This window comes from Scyliorhinus canicula, chromosome 8, assembly GCF_902713615.1.
Source record: "Scyliorhinus canicula chromosome 8, sScyCan1.1, whole genome shotgun sequence".
Lineage (NCBI taxonomy): Eukaryota > Metazoa > Chordata > Chondrichthyes > Carcharhiniformes > Scyliorhinidae > Scyliorhinus > Scyliorhinus canicula.
The window spans coordinates 160,865,609-160,879,927 of NC_052153.1; the positions used below are offsets into that span (position 1 = coordinate 160,865,609).

General features: G+C 46.5%; 1 protein-coding gene across 1 annotated transcript in view; it reads left to right on the plus strand.

The window, feature by feature from the left end:
* Window positions 1-9,916, plus strand: part of LOC119970637 — a 142,674-nt gene extending 132,758 nt beyond the window's left edge. The window contains exons 12-13 of the mRNA XM_038805569.1: window positions 5,978-6,154; window positions 8,295-9,916. Coding sequence (XP_038661497.1) covers window positions 5,978-6,154; window positions 8,295-8,547 — 430 coding nt within the window. The 3' untranslated portion in view covers window positions 8,548-9,916. The remainder of the gene's footprint in view (window positions 1-5,977; window positions 6,155-8,294) is intronic.
* Window positions 9,917-14,319: the final 4,403 nt, after the last annotated feature.

Consider the following 14,319-nt stretch of genomic DNA (forward strand, 5'->3'; position numbering starts at 1 on the left):
AGGTTACAGCAAATAAACACCCCTGGAAAAATACTTCCCAACAATCAACTATGCAGTCTGTACAGATTTTTCCCCTTTTTCACACCCCCCATCATCCACCCCCCACGCCCTGCACCGAACAGCTCCTCAAACACGGTCGCAAACATGCCCCCAGGTCACCCAACCATGCCGCTACCCCCGGTGGCGATGCCGACCGCCACTCCAGCAAAATTCGCCGCTGTGCAATCAGAGAGGCGAAGGCCACGACATCGGCCTTCCTCCTCTCCATGAACTTCAGCTCCTCTGAAATCCCAAATACCGCCACCAAAGGGTCCGGGTCCACCTCCTCCACTACCCAGGCTAAGACCGCGAACACTCCCGCCCAGAATCCTCCCAATTTTTCGCAATTCCAAAACATGTGCGCATGATTCGCTTGCTCCCCGCCCACACCTCTAAAGGTCAGCTTGACTTTCCATGAGTGTTTTGTCAATCAGCCACAGCTGGTAGCTGCTTTCCCTACGTGTGCATTGAGTGCCACATCACGGGGTGGGTTGCCCACCACCGTGGACCCAAGATAGCAGAATTTTATAACCACTTCGAGCGGGATGTTATTCAATGTGATCAGCGATGGAGGTGCACCACCATGTCCCATGCTACTTATAGTCGTGCAGAACAAGTTACAGGAATGGGAGAGACAATCCATTTGTCTTTGTAGCTGACTTGTCCATGTTGCCGACTGTCGTAGCATCATCAGTGTAGAAGGGTTCCTGATAAGGACACAATGGACATGATTTTCCACTTCCACTATTTGCTGTGGCAGAGGCGGCCTGCCAGTGGGATCTCCCGACCCCGCCGTTGTCAACGGAATTTCCCGGTGACAGCACCCCTCGTTGCCGAGAAACCCATGTGCTGAAATGGGACTGGAATTTCCCGCCAGCCTGAACAGCCGGTAGGCTGCGCCCAATCTGATTTTGTCTTTGTCTTTAGTCTTTTTGTTAAAAATAATTTTTATTGAAATTTTTACAAAATACAAAATATAAACATCTTAACTCTATTAACATACAACCGCGGTAACACCCCATGAACAATACCCCCTCCCCCCCCCCCCCCCCCCCCCCCCCCAGCTTCAAGAGCAACTTCAAACAAAAGGAAAGAACAAAAACAAAGAAAAAGAAAACAGAAAAAAACAAAAAGAGAGAGATAGCACCCTCCACAAACCCATGTGCACAGTTCTCCCTCCCCCCAATCCTTACCCCGCCCCGGGCTGCTGCTGCTATCGGCCTATTTCCCTACCTTTCCGCCAGGAAGTCCAGAAAAGGCTGCCACTGCCTGAAAAATCCTTGTACTGATCCCCTCAGGGCAAATTTCACCCTCTCCAATTTAATGAACCCGCCATATCAGAGATCCAGGCCTCCATCCTTGGGGGCCTCGCATCCTTCCATTGGAGCAAGATCCTCCGCCGGGCTACTAGGGACGCAAAGGCCAGAACACCGGCCTCTATCGCCTCCTGCACTCCCGGCTCCACTGCAACCCCAAACATTGCGAGTCCCCAGCCTGGCTTGACCCTGGATCCCACCACCCTCGACACCGTCCTTGCTACCCCCTTCCAAAACTCCCCCAGCGCTGGGCATGCCCAGAACATATGGGCGTGGTTCGCTGGGCTCCCCGAGCACCTAGCACACCTGTCCTCGCCCCCGAAAAACCTGCTCATCCTCGAACCAGTCATGTGGGCCCTATGCAGCACCTTGAACTGTATGAGGCTAAGCCTCGCACAGGAAGAGGAGGAATTCACTCTCTCCAGGGCATCCGCCCACGTCCCCTCCTCAATCTCCTCACCCAGCTCCTCTTCCCATTTACCCTTCAGGTCCTCCACCGAGGCCTCGTCTACCTCCTGCATTACCCGGTATATGTCTGAAATCCTCCCTCCTCCAACCCACACCCCCGAGAGCACCCTGTCCCGTACCCCACGTGGGGGCAACAAGGGGAACCCCTCCATCTGCCGCCTGCAAACGCCCTAACCTGCATGTACCGAAACATGTTCCCCGGGGGGAGCCCAAACTTCCCCTCTAACTCCCCCAAGCTCGCGAACCTCCCCTCCACAAACAGGTCCCTCAACCTCCTAACCCCTGCCCTGTGCCAGCCCAGAAATCCACCATCAATGCTCCCTGGGACAAACCGATGGTTCCCCCGTTTCGGGGCCTCCATTGAGCCCCCCATTTCCCCCCTGTGCCGTCTCCATTGCCCCCAAATTTTGAGGGTAGCCGCCACCACCGGGCTCGTGGTATACCTCGTTGGAGGGAGCGGCAACGGCGCCGTTACTAGTGCCTCGAGGCTCGTGCCCACACAAGACGCCGCCTCCATCCTCTTCCACACTGCCCCTTCCTCGTCCATTACCCACTTACGCACCATCGCTGCGTTGGCCACCCAGTAGTATCCACAGAGGTTGGGCAACCCCAGCCCCCCCCCTATCCCTGCCTCGTTCCAGGAACACTCTTCGAACCCTCGGAGTCCCATGCGCCCACACAAATCCCGTGATACTCCCACACAAATCCCGTGATACTCTTTGTCTTTAGTCTTGATAGATTTTAGAACTATTAAAGGCGGAGCTCTCAAGTTTGTTAGCATTCATCAAACAGAGGCAGCTTCATTGCCTCAGGCACATCTGCAGAATGGAAGATGGTTACATACCCAAGACCTTCTGTATGGTGGGGCCATTGGAGCCAGAGAGCCAGCAGGATGGCCAAAACACCGCTTCAAGTGTGACATGAAGGGCTTGATATTGATAATTGCACTTGGGAGTCACTCGGCACAGCCTCAGACTGAAGGGACGATCCTTTAAAACTGAGATGAGGAGCAATTTCTTCAGCCAGAGCGTGGAAATCTTTGTAATTCTCTAGCCCAGAAGATTGTGGGGGCTCAGTCTGGAGGTGCAGACACAATGAGCCAAATGGCCTCCTTCTGCACTGTAATGATTCCATGATGCAGTCATTGCCATGTTCAAAACCGAGATCAATAGATCCGGAGTTAGTCACAAAGACATCAAGGGATATGGGGATATTGTGGAAAAATACCATTGAGGTGGAAGATCAGCCATGATTTAATTGAACTCAAGGGGTCAGATGGCCTATTCATGCTCCTTTTGCCTACATCACTTGTGGAAGAAGCTACCTCTTGGTGATAGGCCTCTTCAGCCATCAGCAATGATTTATATGCCAAGTGTCCATCACCTTTTGTTGATAGAAGGATGTTGAACTGGTGAATACATTGAACTAAGTGCAGGCATTATTTTTGTAAGTGTGAAGTGCTTCTGTGTAAACTTCCTGAATTATCCAAGTCAATTATCCTATTGCAATATGTGACAGATATCTTGCAGAAGACAAACAAACAAAAGCACAAATTTACTTAACCCTCTCCCCCCCCCCCCCCCCCCAAATTAAACCAAACCCCTTAGCAACTGACGGTGACTAGCTCTTGAAAAAGGGAAATGAATGACTGCCATTTTGGGTAGAACCCCTCTACCGACCCCCTAATGGTGTACCTGACCTTCTCCAAATGTGAGAAAGACATGGAGCGCGATTCTCCGAAATGGAGACAAAGTCCCGATGCCAGAGTGAAAACCGGAGTGTTTCACTCCGGTGTCGGAGCCCGCTCTCCTATTCTCCCGCCCCCGGGGGGCTAGGAGCGACATCGCGTATTTTACGTGCGCTGGGTACGCGGCGCCATGTAAATTACGCGGCCGGCGTTGCGTAAATGAAGTCACCCGCACATGCGCGGTTGCCGTGCTCCCCGAGGCTGCCCCGCAAGAAGATGGCGGATGGATCTTGCGCGGCGGTGGAGGAAAGGAGGTCCTCTTTTAGAGAGGTTGGCCCGCCGATCGCTGGGCCCCGATTGCGGGCCAGACCCCATCGGAGGCCCCCCCCCCGGTGAAGGAACCCCACCCCCCCCCCCCCCCCCCCCACAGGCTGCCCCCCCCAGCATTCCCGCACAGTTCCCGCCGGCAGTGACCAGGTGTGGACGGTGCCGGCGGGAAATTGTCGGGTCGGGGCGGCCGCTCGGCCCATCCGGGCCGGAGAATGGCGGGGATACCGGAGAATCGCCGTTCTGACTGTCTAGGGCAATTCTCCGGCTGGCGCGGCACAGAACTCGCCGGGGCCGTTCTCGCCAGTTGGGAGAATGGCGGGATGGCGTTGGACTGGCGTCGCGCGATAAAATGGTGCAGCCGGCGATTCTCCCAACCGGCGCGGCCTCGGAGTATCGCGCCCATGGAGTCACCGGACCAGGCCGAGGCACTGGGTGGAGTAGGAGACCTTCACTCGGGCAGAACTCCCCTCACCAGACCAGGTCAAAGACAAAATCCTCTTCAACAGGGAGGAGGATGGTGCCAAGGGGAAAGAGGGAAAAGTCTTGTGCGGATAATCATAAATCTGGAAGTATCTGAACCAGGGAGATGGAATTTCTCTGACAGCTCCACAAAGCTGACAAACCTTCCCTCCACGAACAGGCCCCCAAAACTCTCCAAATGTTTCTCCTCTCGTGACCTAAATGTCGAATCCAAACCCCTGATTATTGCAGATAGGGGCCAGTAAAGACATGGAACTAAGTTTAAAATGCTGTCTGAACTCATTCCAGATTCTCAGGGTAGACACCACTATCGAATTCAAGGAAAGTCTTACCAGAGAGAACAGAAAAGATGCAGTTACTATTATACCAAGGCTAGAACACGTATAGGAACTCCCCTCCTTTTGCCCCCATATGGAACCCGGATTACTGAACCACAACATTACTGTCTGAATATTGGCTGCCCAATACTAAAATAATAAATTGGGTAAAGCCAAGCCTCCTGATTGCCTATCTATCCTTGGGGTCTTACCCGCTCAAACAATTTAGGTCACTAATTTATTAACTTACCAAAGAAGAACTTGGGTAGAAAAGTGGAGGGACATTGTAAAAGAAATAAAACTCTCGGGAGCACATTTGTTTTAATAGTGTGAGCCTGTCTGCCTAGGACCGGGGAAGGTTGTCCCACTTCTGTAACTCTGATTTGGCACCACAAGCAGGCTAGTATAATTTAATTTATGCAGTGAGGCCCAATCACGGGCCACCCGGATTCCCAGATGATGAGTTGATGGAGTCAGAGGTTTGGGTCTGGACCAACCCAGCCTGGGATCCAGAACACCATTTCAGGCACCAGCAAAGCGAGCTGATGCGAATCTAAATCGGGGGTGGAGACCAGCAGCTTATTAATAAAATCCGAATCGTCTCAGTTTGGAGCATAGACTTTAACCAGAATTGCCAAGGTGCCCATCAAAGATTCACAGACAGCAACATGTCTACCATTGGGGTCATCCAAGATCTTTATGGCAGAAAACTGAACCATTTTATTGATTAATATTGCCACACACGGGCTCTACTGTCAAAGCCGAATGAAAGATTTATCCCGCCCACCCCTTCTGCAAGCTTGTCTGGTCTCAGACCCACAACTGAGTCTCTTACAAAAACACCACATCAGCAAATATCCTCAACCTTTTCACTGGGCCATTCAACCCCCTTATATTCAACCCCCTTACATTCCAGGCCACCAAATGAATTGGGGGCCTCCCCTCCCCCCCCCCCCCCCCCAACCACCCCCATCCCCCACTGTCAGCCATTTCCACCACGAGGGATTATTCAACAGTTACATAGAAAATACAGAAACCAGGCCCATCCAAGATGGCCACCAAACACACAAACAAGATTAAACAGACAAAAATCTGCAGTCACCGTCAGCGAACCAACCCTATCCTCCATCCCCCTCCCCACCCTCGTCCTTGCCGTCGCCCTCAAACACTACACCCAAATACGCACACACAAACCAGTGAGGTCAACATGAACAACTAACACCTACTTCTACTAAACCTAACTGCCAACTGAACAAAAACACTAAGCTCGTTATCGAAAACAGAACGACTACTGTGTTGTGTAAGTTATTAACCTCAGTGAATCTATACTCTTTCCACAGCTGCTCTGCTGTTCTTGGAGAATCTTTGCCTGCTCGTGGTCGACTTTATTGGGAAGCAATAGTAGACCGATGTGAGGCCTACAGGATCGGAGTAGCAAATTCCATCACGACAAGAAGTAGTTCACTGGGGAAAAACAGAACATCATGGTGCATGCGATATTATGCAACACCCGCTGGGTATGGTTTGTCCCATATTCACTGAATAGTAGTGGGATTGGGAGGGCTCATTCATTATAATAGAAATTAGCTCAATTGTATCCTAACTTACATTTGCATTCAAGCTTCTACTAAAGGGGGTTAGCCCTCACTAGTTTTGCCTAAACCTTTCTGGGCAATGGTTAGGAAAGGGTATAGATAGATATGGAGCGACAAACAAACCTCTTGCTCAATAGAATAACTCTAGCCTTAACTCTAGTCAAATAGGGCGGCACTGTGATGTAGGTGGTTGCCTGCCGCCTCACGGCTCTGACGACCTGGGTTTGATTCTGGCTCTGGGTCACTGTCTGTGTGGAGTTTGCATATTCTCCCCGTGTTTGTGTGGGTCTCACCCCCAAAACCAAAATATATGCAGGGTAGGTGGATTGGCCACGCTAAATTGCCCCTTAATTAGAAAAATAAAGAATTGGGTACTTTCATACCCCAACTCTTGTGGAACCCCTTAATTGCCCCCTCAAGGAATACTTAACCTTCTCCAAATACAGGAACTCCATCCGTTCCCCATGCCATACTGAGGCAATGGGTGGTGAGGCTGACCTCCACCCCAACATGACCTGTCTGGGAGCAATCAGCGAGGCGAAGGCTAAAATGTCTGCCCCCACTCCCGGTCTGCAGCTCCGGTTAGTCCTACACCCCAATTACGGCCCCCGGGGGACTGGGCTCCAAATCCAATTGCAAACCCAATTTAGGGGCAGCACGGTAGCATGGTGGTTAGCATAAATGCTTCACAGCTCCAGGGTCCCAGGTTCGATTCCCGGCTGGGTCACTGTCTGTGCGGAGTCTGCACGTCCTCCCCGTGTGTGCGTGGGTTTCCTCCGGGTGCTCCGGTTTCCTCCCACAGTCCAAAGATGTGCGGGTTAGGTGGATTGGCCATGCTAAATTGCCCGTAGTGTCCTAAAAAGTAAGGTTAAGTGGGGGGTTGTTGGGTTACGGGTATAGGGTGGATACGTGGGTTTGAGTAGGGTGATCATTGCTCGGCACAACATTGAGGGCCGAAGGGCCAGTTCTGTGCTGTACTGTTCTATATTCTAAATCACCGATATGGTATGGCACGGTAGCACGGTGGTTAGCACTGTTGCTTCACAGCGCCAGGGTCCCAGGTTTGATTCCCAACTTGGGTCACTATCTGTGCGGAGTCTGCACGTTCTCCCCGTGTCTATGTGGGTTTCCTCCGGGTGCTCCGGTTTCCTCCCACAAGTCCCAGAAAATGGTGAATTGGACATTCTGAATCTCCCTCAGTGTACCCGGACAGGTGCCGGAGTGTGGCTAACTAGGCGATTTTCACAGTAACGTCATTGTAACGTTAATGTAAGCCTACTTGTGACACTGATAAAGATTATGATGATGTAACACATGCCAGGTGCGGGCGTATCCCTCTGACTCCGCTCCAGCGGTTTATTCCCTCAGTCTGTTTAACCCCTAAATTGCCTGCTGCATCTTTGAACCCATCTTTGATCCCGTACCAGCCTCCCCGAACAGGCGCCGGAATGTGGCGACTAGGGGCCTTTCACAGTAACTTCATTGAAGCCTACTCATGACAATAAGCGATTTTCATTTCATTTCATTTCTGGACCCAATTTCCTAATATCTCCCTCACGTAACAAATTTGAGATTTTTCTGGTCTGCATGATTCATGTGGTGCATTCACTTACTAAACCACTAAGGCAATTTCTGAAGCCTTTTCTTGAAAGCAGTAGTTAATGCAACATTGAAGGTGTTTGCAGGGTAGCTTTTCCAGCTTGATGTTATCACAGGACTGATGGTTCATTGCCACAAGACCTGTGGCCTCAAACAGCATACCCCAACACATAGTGGAGTAATGTATATGTAGGTAAGGTTGCTGGTGCATTGAACATTTTTTCTCTAAGTAATTTATTTTCATGGACACAGTCATTTGACTATTGTCGATAAATTGTAAAATGAGTTTGCTTGTATCCCTCACACACATAAATGTTCTCGTTCCTCATAGACTTTTGTTGATATGGTTGATTCAGTAATAATTCATGTTTAAACTCCGTGCAACCTGTTAATTGTTTAATTTAATTCTGCTCCATTCTTGACTAATCTGTTATCTTGTTAACGTTACTTCTCTTTCTATTAGGCATATGTATGAATTTCTTCATAACGGCGCATCACATGATGTCCTTATCACAGATTTCCCAGCAAGAGTTGGTGTTTTTGTGAACTGTGACATTGGTCAGTTGTCGTTCTTCAATGCCCAAAGCGGACAGTTACTTCATACCTTCCAGCACCAATTCACTGGCTTCGTATGCCCAGCATTCATTATTGAGCAACCAGGATTTCTGACTGTCTGCACTGGCGCTGAATTACCTGAGTTTGCTAAATGCAGTTAATGGCATTCATTTTTCTCACCATCAAAGTCTTTAATTGTCCAGGTTTTTGAACAGTAGCTAACGAACATTGCAGTGTTTTTTTTCCCCCCTGAGGGCACCCTAAACTTAACCTATTACATATTCAAAGATATGCCTGACCCATCAGAAGTGAGTTAATAATAATTCAGTATGGATGATTATCGGCAAATAAGGTTAGCCTCTGCAGTTCAATTATATATGCCCAACCGAGCAAAAAGAAAAATGTGTTGCATTTTGCTCAAATGCTACTGTGAGGCTATCAATCTTACAAAAATCTACTTTCAACCAAGAGAAAGCGCTGACTGTCACTTGGAATTTTTTATTTATTTGTCTTATCTCCATCAGTTGAACTGGGGTCTGACCTGAGCCAATCCCAGGCTTTATGTATTATCGCCTAATTTTGATTTTTTTTTTAAAAGACTTAAGTATTATGATCATTGCTTTCACTCTATTTCAGTGGAAACGTTTTGTAGATCTTGTTGGAAGAAAAGGCATTTTCATCCAATACATATTAGGCATTCTCTCAGCTAGTAAAAGGTTATTTTCAGGATCTAAGCATCTTCATTAATTAAAATATGCAGTTTATTTAATGATGTGTTTATATCCTAGCCACTATGTTTGCTGAGATAAGAAGAATGTCTTCACATTTTGCTTTACATTAATAGCTTTTTCATGGTATTGCATACTTGCTAAAGTAGCATTCCCATCTGGATTGTTTTGGGTACTTCAAAGTATTTTCCATGGATGGACTTGCTTGGAAAGTTTTCTTTTCATACTACAGCCATAATTATTGCAGGGCTTCACTAACAAATTAACATGTTATGATGTATAAAATTTGGATATCAACCTGTAAACAACCTTAAGCATTGTAACCTGTTGACCCATATTGCTCTAATGTTCACCTCTGATTATTCTTTCTTCTTTGTACATTTGGCAACATTGGAAACATTGTCAGTTACATTCAAAACTAAGAAAATGGACTTTGAAAGCAAGGAAAAAGTGAAAGGTGCCTTTCAGAGGTTCCTAGTGATCTGGTGGTTAGGACCTACAATGATGGTCACTTATTGTGTTTCTATACACATTATATTAATAAGTGACACATCAGCACTAATGGTTTATTCCATTGACTGTTTTTCCATCTTCCCCAGGCCAATAGAGGAATGGTTGGTGCTCCTGATTATTTAGTAGTTGCAATTCAGCATGCTCACCATGTGGCCTGGGTTCAGACCCCAGTGAGCTTTTGTTTTCTATCTTCGGTAAGGGTGTCAGGAGATATGGAAGAAAGGCAGGCAAATGAAGGTACAGCATAGCCTGATCAAATTAAATGCCAGAACAATCTGATAGAACTGAAGAACTACTCTTGTTTCTTTATTTGTGAAATAAATGAACAAATCCAACACTTAAGCAGCCTAACCATTTGAGAATAATGTATCCCTGATCGTTACTGCCGAGGGATGGTTCTATCCTTCTCAGTTGATCCCGGGAAGATGAAAGAGCCTCACTGACAGTTGTTGGTAAATCTATTGTGCACAAAAATACCATAACTAATCATCATCAATCTGACAAATGTCTTTGGCTCGAAGAATCAAACTACTCTTTGGAAGGTGCTACAGTGACGTGGATGCCCAGCTAGGTTCACAAACATCATCTGTCTCCTACAAGACTGCAGATAGCAGTGCAAATTCAATGGCTCTACCATAAACTCCTTTCCTAGACATCAAGCCAGGGTGAGTCACTACATCAACACTATTCTCAATCTTTCACTGCAACTCACCACTCAACATTCCCTCAAGGTGTGGTAATAACTTTATCGCACTGATGGTGATGATCACTTCAATCTCTACCAGCTGAAAGCCACAAACAAAAGAAACTCCAAAAGAAATTTATTGAAGCCAATGAGAGCATGTGAGCATGGGATTTGCCCTGAACACCAAGAAGAGCAAAGTCCTTACCAACCCACATCCCAAATGTGTCATATCCAATATCCAATTGCGATTCATGTGAAGTGTTGAAAAGTCATGCTCACTTCCTGTGTCTTGTAAGCTATGAAAAGACTGACAATGGTGAAGAGGTGCATCACTAAATCCAATGTGCCAGCTCAGCCTTCAGTAAATTACTTACCCGAGTGTTTGATAATTGTGATATCAGAACCAATCAGACTCAAAGTCTATTGGGCAGCGGTTGGCCCCACACTTCTCTATGGGGCTGAAACTTGGACCATTTCAAGACCCTAGAACAACATCATCAACGCGGTCTTAGAAGGATCTTGCAAATCAAATGGGAGGACTGAAAAACAAAATGAGCACTCTCCAAGACACAGATATACAAAATGCAGACCTGAATAACCTCAAAGCAGCTGAGATGGATGAGGGACAAGTCATCAGACTGCCCCGCTCAAGATTGCCCAAAAGAGATGCTCTGCTCAGTGCTACGCCAGGGAGCCCATTTGCATGGAGACCCAAGGAATGTTTCAAAGACCCCCTGAAGGTCTGCCCCATTACATTTAGGAAGCAGGTGTCCAATCACAACTAAAATGATGATCCATCATCATAGCTGGCGTCAAGAACTTCCAATTGGATTTGATGGAGGTATACAGGATTCTGACAGGTCCGGATGGACTGCACCCTGATGGAACCATCAATTCACCAGACACATGTTTCCGATAAGAATCTAGGCTTTAATCGACTTACTTCAGAGCCAGCCTGTTACCCGTTGATGAACTCTTAGTGAACTCAAGCTGACTCTGGACAAGGGTATTTATACAGCTGCACTAGGGGGAGGAGTTGTGGGCGGAGCCAAGGGTGGAGCCCAGTACAAGTTCCTGAGTACTCCCAGCGCTACTCTCCCTAGTGGTAGGATAGCGCTACTGCGCTTACAAAGACAGTGTGAATTATCGTGCATACATCTATATATTACATTCACCACACACCCATTAGCTGATGTTACAGGGACTAGGTAACACGGATTTGGAGTTTTGGACAAGAGATATGGATTGGGGGGGTCTTGTGCAGTGGGTGGTGATGACCTGGAAGTTACTGCCTGCGAGGGCAATGGGAATGGAGAGAATCAATGATTTCAAATGGAAATTGGATGAGTATTTCAGGAAATCAAACTTGCAAGACTACAAGAAAGGAATGGGGGAAATGGGATTAATTGTATCGTTCTACAGAGAGCTGGCATGGACGTGGAATGGGACTGATTGGATTGCTCTACAGAGAGCTGGTATGGACTTTATTTGCCGAATAGCTTCCCTCTGTGCTATGATAGGTCAACAACTCACCACGAGCAGCCACTGAGAGAGGAAAGCGAGACAGATAGAAATTGAGGGAAGCTGCTCGAGCCATCAATCCGTCGCCACCTCCACCAACTGATAGTTGATGTCCTCACTGTGGGAGAGCTCTGTAATAGCTCATAGGCCATCTGCAAACCTGCAGCCAACACTGGCAGATGAGTGGTATGGTGGCACATAGTTAGCACTGCTGCCTCTCAGCATCAGCAACGAAGGTTCAATTCCAACGTTTGGTGACTGTCTGAGTGGAGTTTGCACTTTCTCCCCGTGTCTGCGGGGGTTTCCTCCGGGAGCTCCGGTTTCCTCCCGCAGTCCAAAAATGATGGTCAGACCATGGTAGAAAACAAAATGCCCCTTAGTGTCCAATGGTTAGGTGGGGTTACGGGGATAGGGCAGGGGAGTGTGCCTAGGTAAGGTAATCTTTCAGAGGGTCGGTGCAGACTTAATGGGCTGAATGGCTTCCATCAACACTGTAGGGATTCTGTGATTCTATGATTCTATCCCTTGTCCTCCCAACCATCTGCAAAAGAAGAATCATCCTTAACACGGGATTGCCAAAGCTGTTGATGATGACTTGATAATCACTGGCATGTATACTATTATTATTCTCTTTCCTCCTTTAAGATGTTCCTTAATACCTACCTCCTAGACCAAATCTGTGGTCATCCGCCCTAAAATCTCTTTAATTGGTTTGGCGTCAAATTCTTTTTTGTAACTCTTTCCTCTGAAGTGCTTTGGGTGCTTTACTACATTAAAGGTGCTATATAAGTACATGCTGCTGTTGTTTTTAGTGCACTATAAAATGTATTACAATGCACCTGCTACCAATTTCAGGTCACCTTTACCTGTGTTGAATCTGAACGTGAGTCTCCAGAGGTGAAAGAGTTAATTTTTGAGTAGTGCTACCCAAACACTCTGTAAATTGTGCCATATTCTGCATTGTAACATTTAACTTTCAAATGGAAATTGGATAAATACTTGAAGTGAAAATATTTGCAAGGCTATGGGGAAAGAGCAGGAGAATGCGGCCAGTTGGATTGCTGCACCAAATAGTTGGTACATGAACGATGGGTTTGAAGGATATGTTCAGTGGCGTATCACCATATGATTCACCTTAAGCCCTTGTGAACTCGGGTCTTTTAAATAAGTGAACATTTTAAGTACGCACTTCTTGTTTTTGACGCTATGAGCTAAAAGTATCTTTCAAAATAGACAATAGGAGTGTGGAAGTGAACAAAGTGAATTTGAAATAATTGTCCCTTCAAGATACTTTAATAATTGAGATTTAAATTGAAGGGTAACATTGTGCACATATTTCACTCCTCAATCTTGGTTCCCTCAATTAAATGAGAAATATTCAATTATTTTTTTTATGATGACCAGTGCAATTAATTTATTGATCTGCTTATGAACGCGTGGTTGACATAAAAAATGTAGTAAAGTTTGGAATTCAACTTTCAAACATTCTCTGCAAAAGTCACTGAAGAACCTTTCCAGAGAAACTGTACGGCTCAGCTTATTATCTAGAACATTGTGACTAGCTCCTGTTTTCGAGGTCATCGCTGCATGATTGGACTGCCCTGGGTATGTTTTTGAATGTGGGGCCAGGAGGAGCAGAAATGCTCTTCCTACATTTAAAGAATGTGGGCTTCTCTGCGTGGGTTTCGCCCCCACAACCCAAAGATGCGCAGGTTAGGTGAATTGGCCACGCTAAAATTGCCCCTTAATTGGAAAAAATAATTGGGTACTTTAAATTTATAAAGAAAAAAGAATGTGGGCTTCTAATTAAGCTCCTCCGAACCCCACGTCTAGTTCCTCTCCCTGACCGCACTGGAAAACTGGCTGCTCTGGAAATGAATAAAAATACTCCACTGTTTCAGCAGCCTATTCTATCTTAAAAGTACTGACTTTATTTACACAAGATGTTCCAATTTCATTGGAAGGAAGAAAGCAAAGAAAGCAGTGTTCAAAAACAATCATCCTTTCTCCCAAGGTTAGTTATAACAGATATGTGGGATGTTTTGATAAAACACAATTAAAGCAATGCCCAACAAAGTTACCTCACTGGTAAGATTTGCTTGGAACTTTGTGAGTTTGCACGACATGTACTGACTTCTAACTGCTATATTTGTGTAACAACTGTTATATTAGTGTAATATATTCTCCCACAAAATTATCGTAAAATAATATACTTACCTTGACAGTTTTCTCTACTCCCAGTTCATGCTTGTTCTGCATCTTCATATAATACCGTTGTGATGTACATAAGACTGTTTATACGTACAAGGGCATGTTCTATTATTTTGTAGTTTAACTATATGGTTGAAAATTGGCAAAAGTTTTTTAAATAAATTAAGATTTATAAGTATGAGAAACAAAGATATTTAATAGTCAAGCACTGGTATACAAAAATAGTAAGTGGCACATCATACAGGGCTGTTCGACTAGCGCAGTTACCCAGTCAG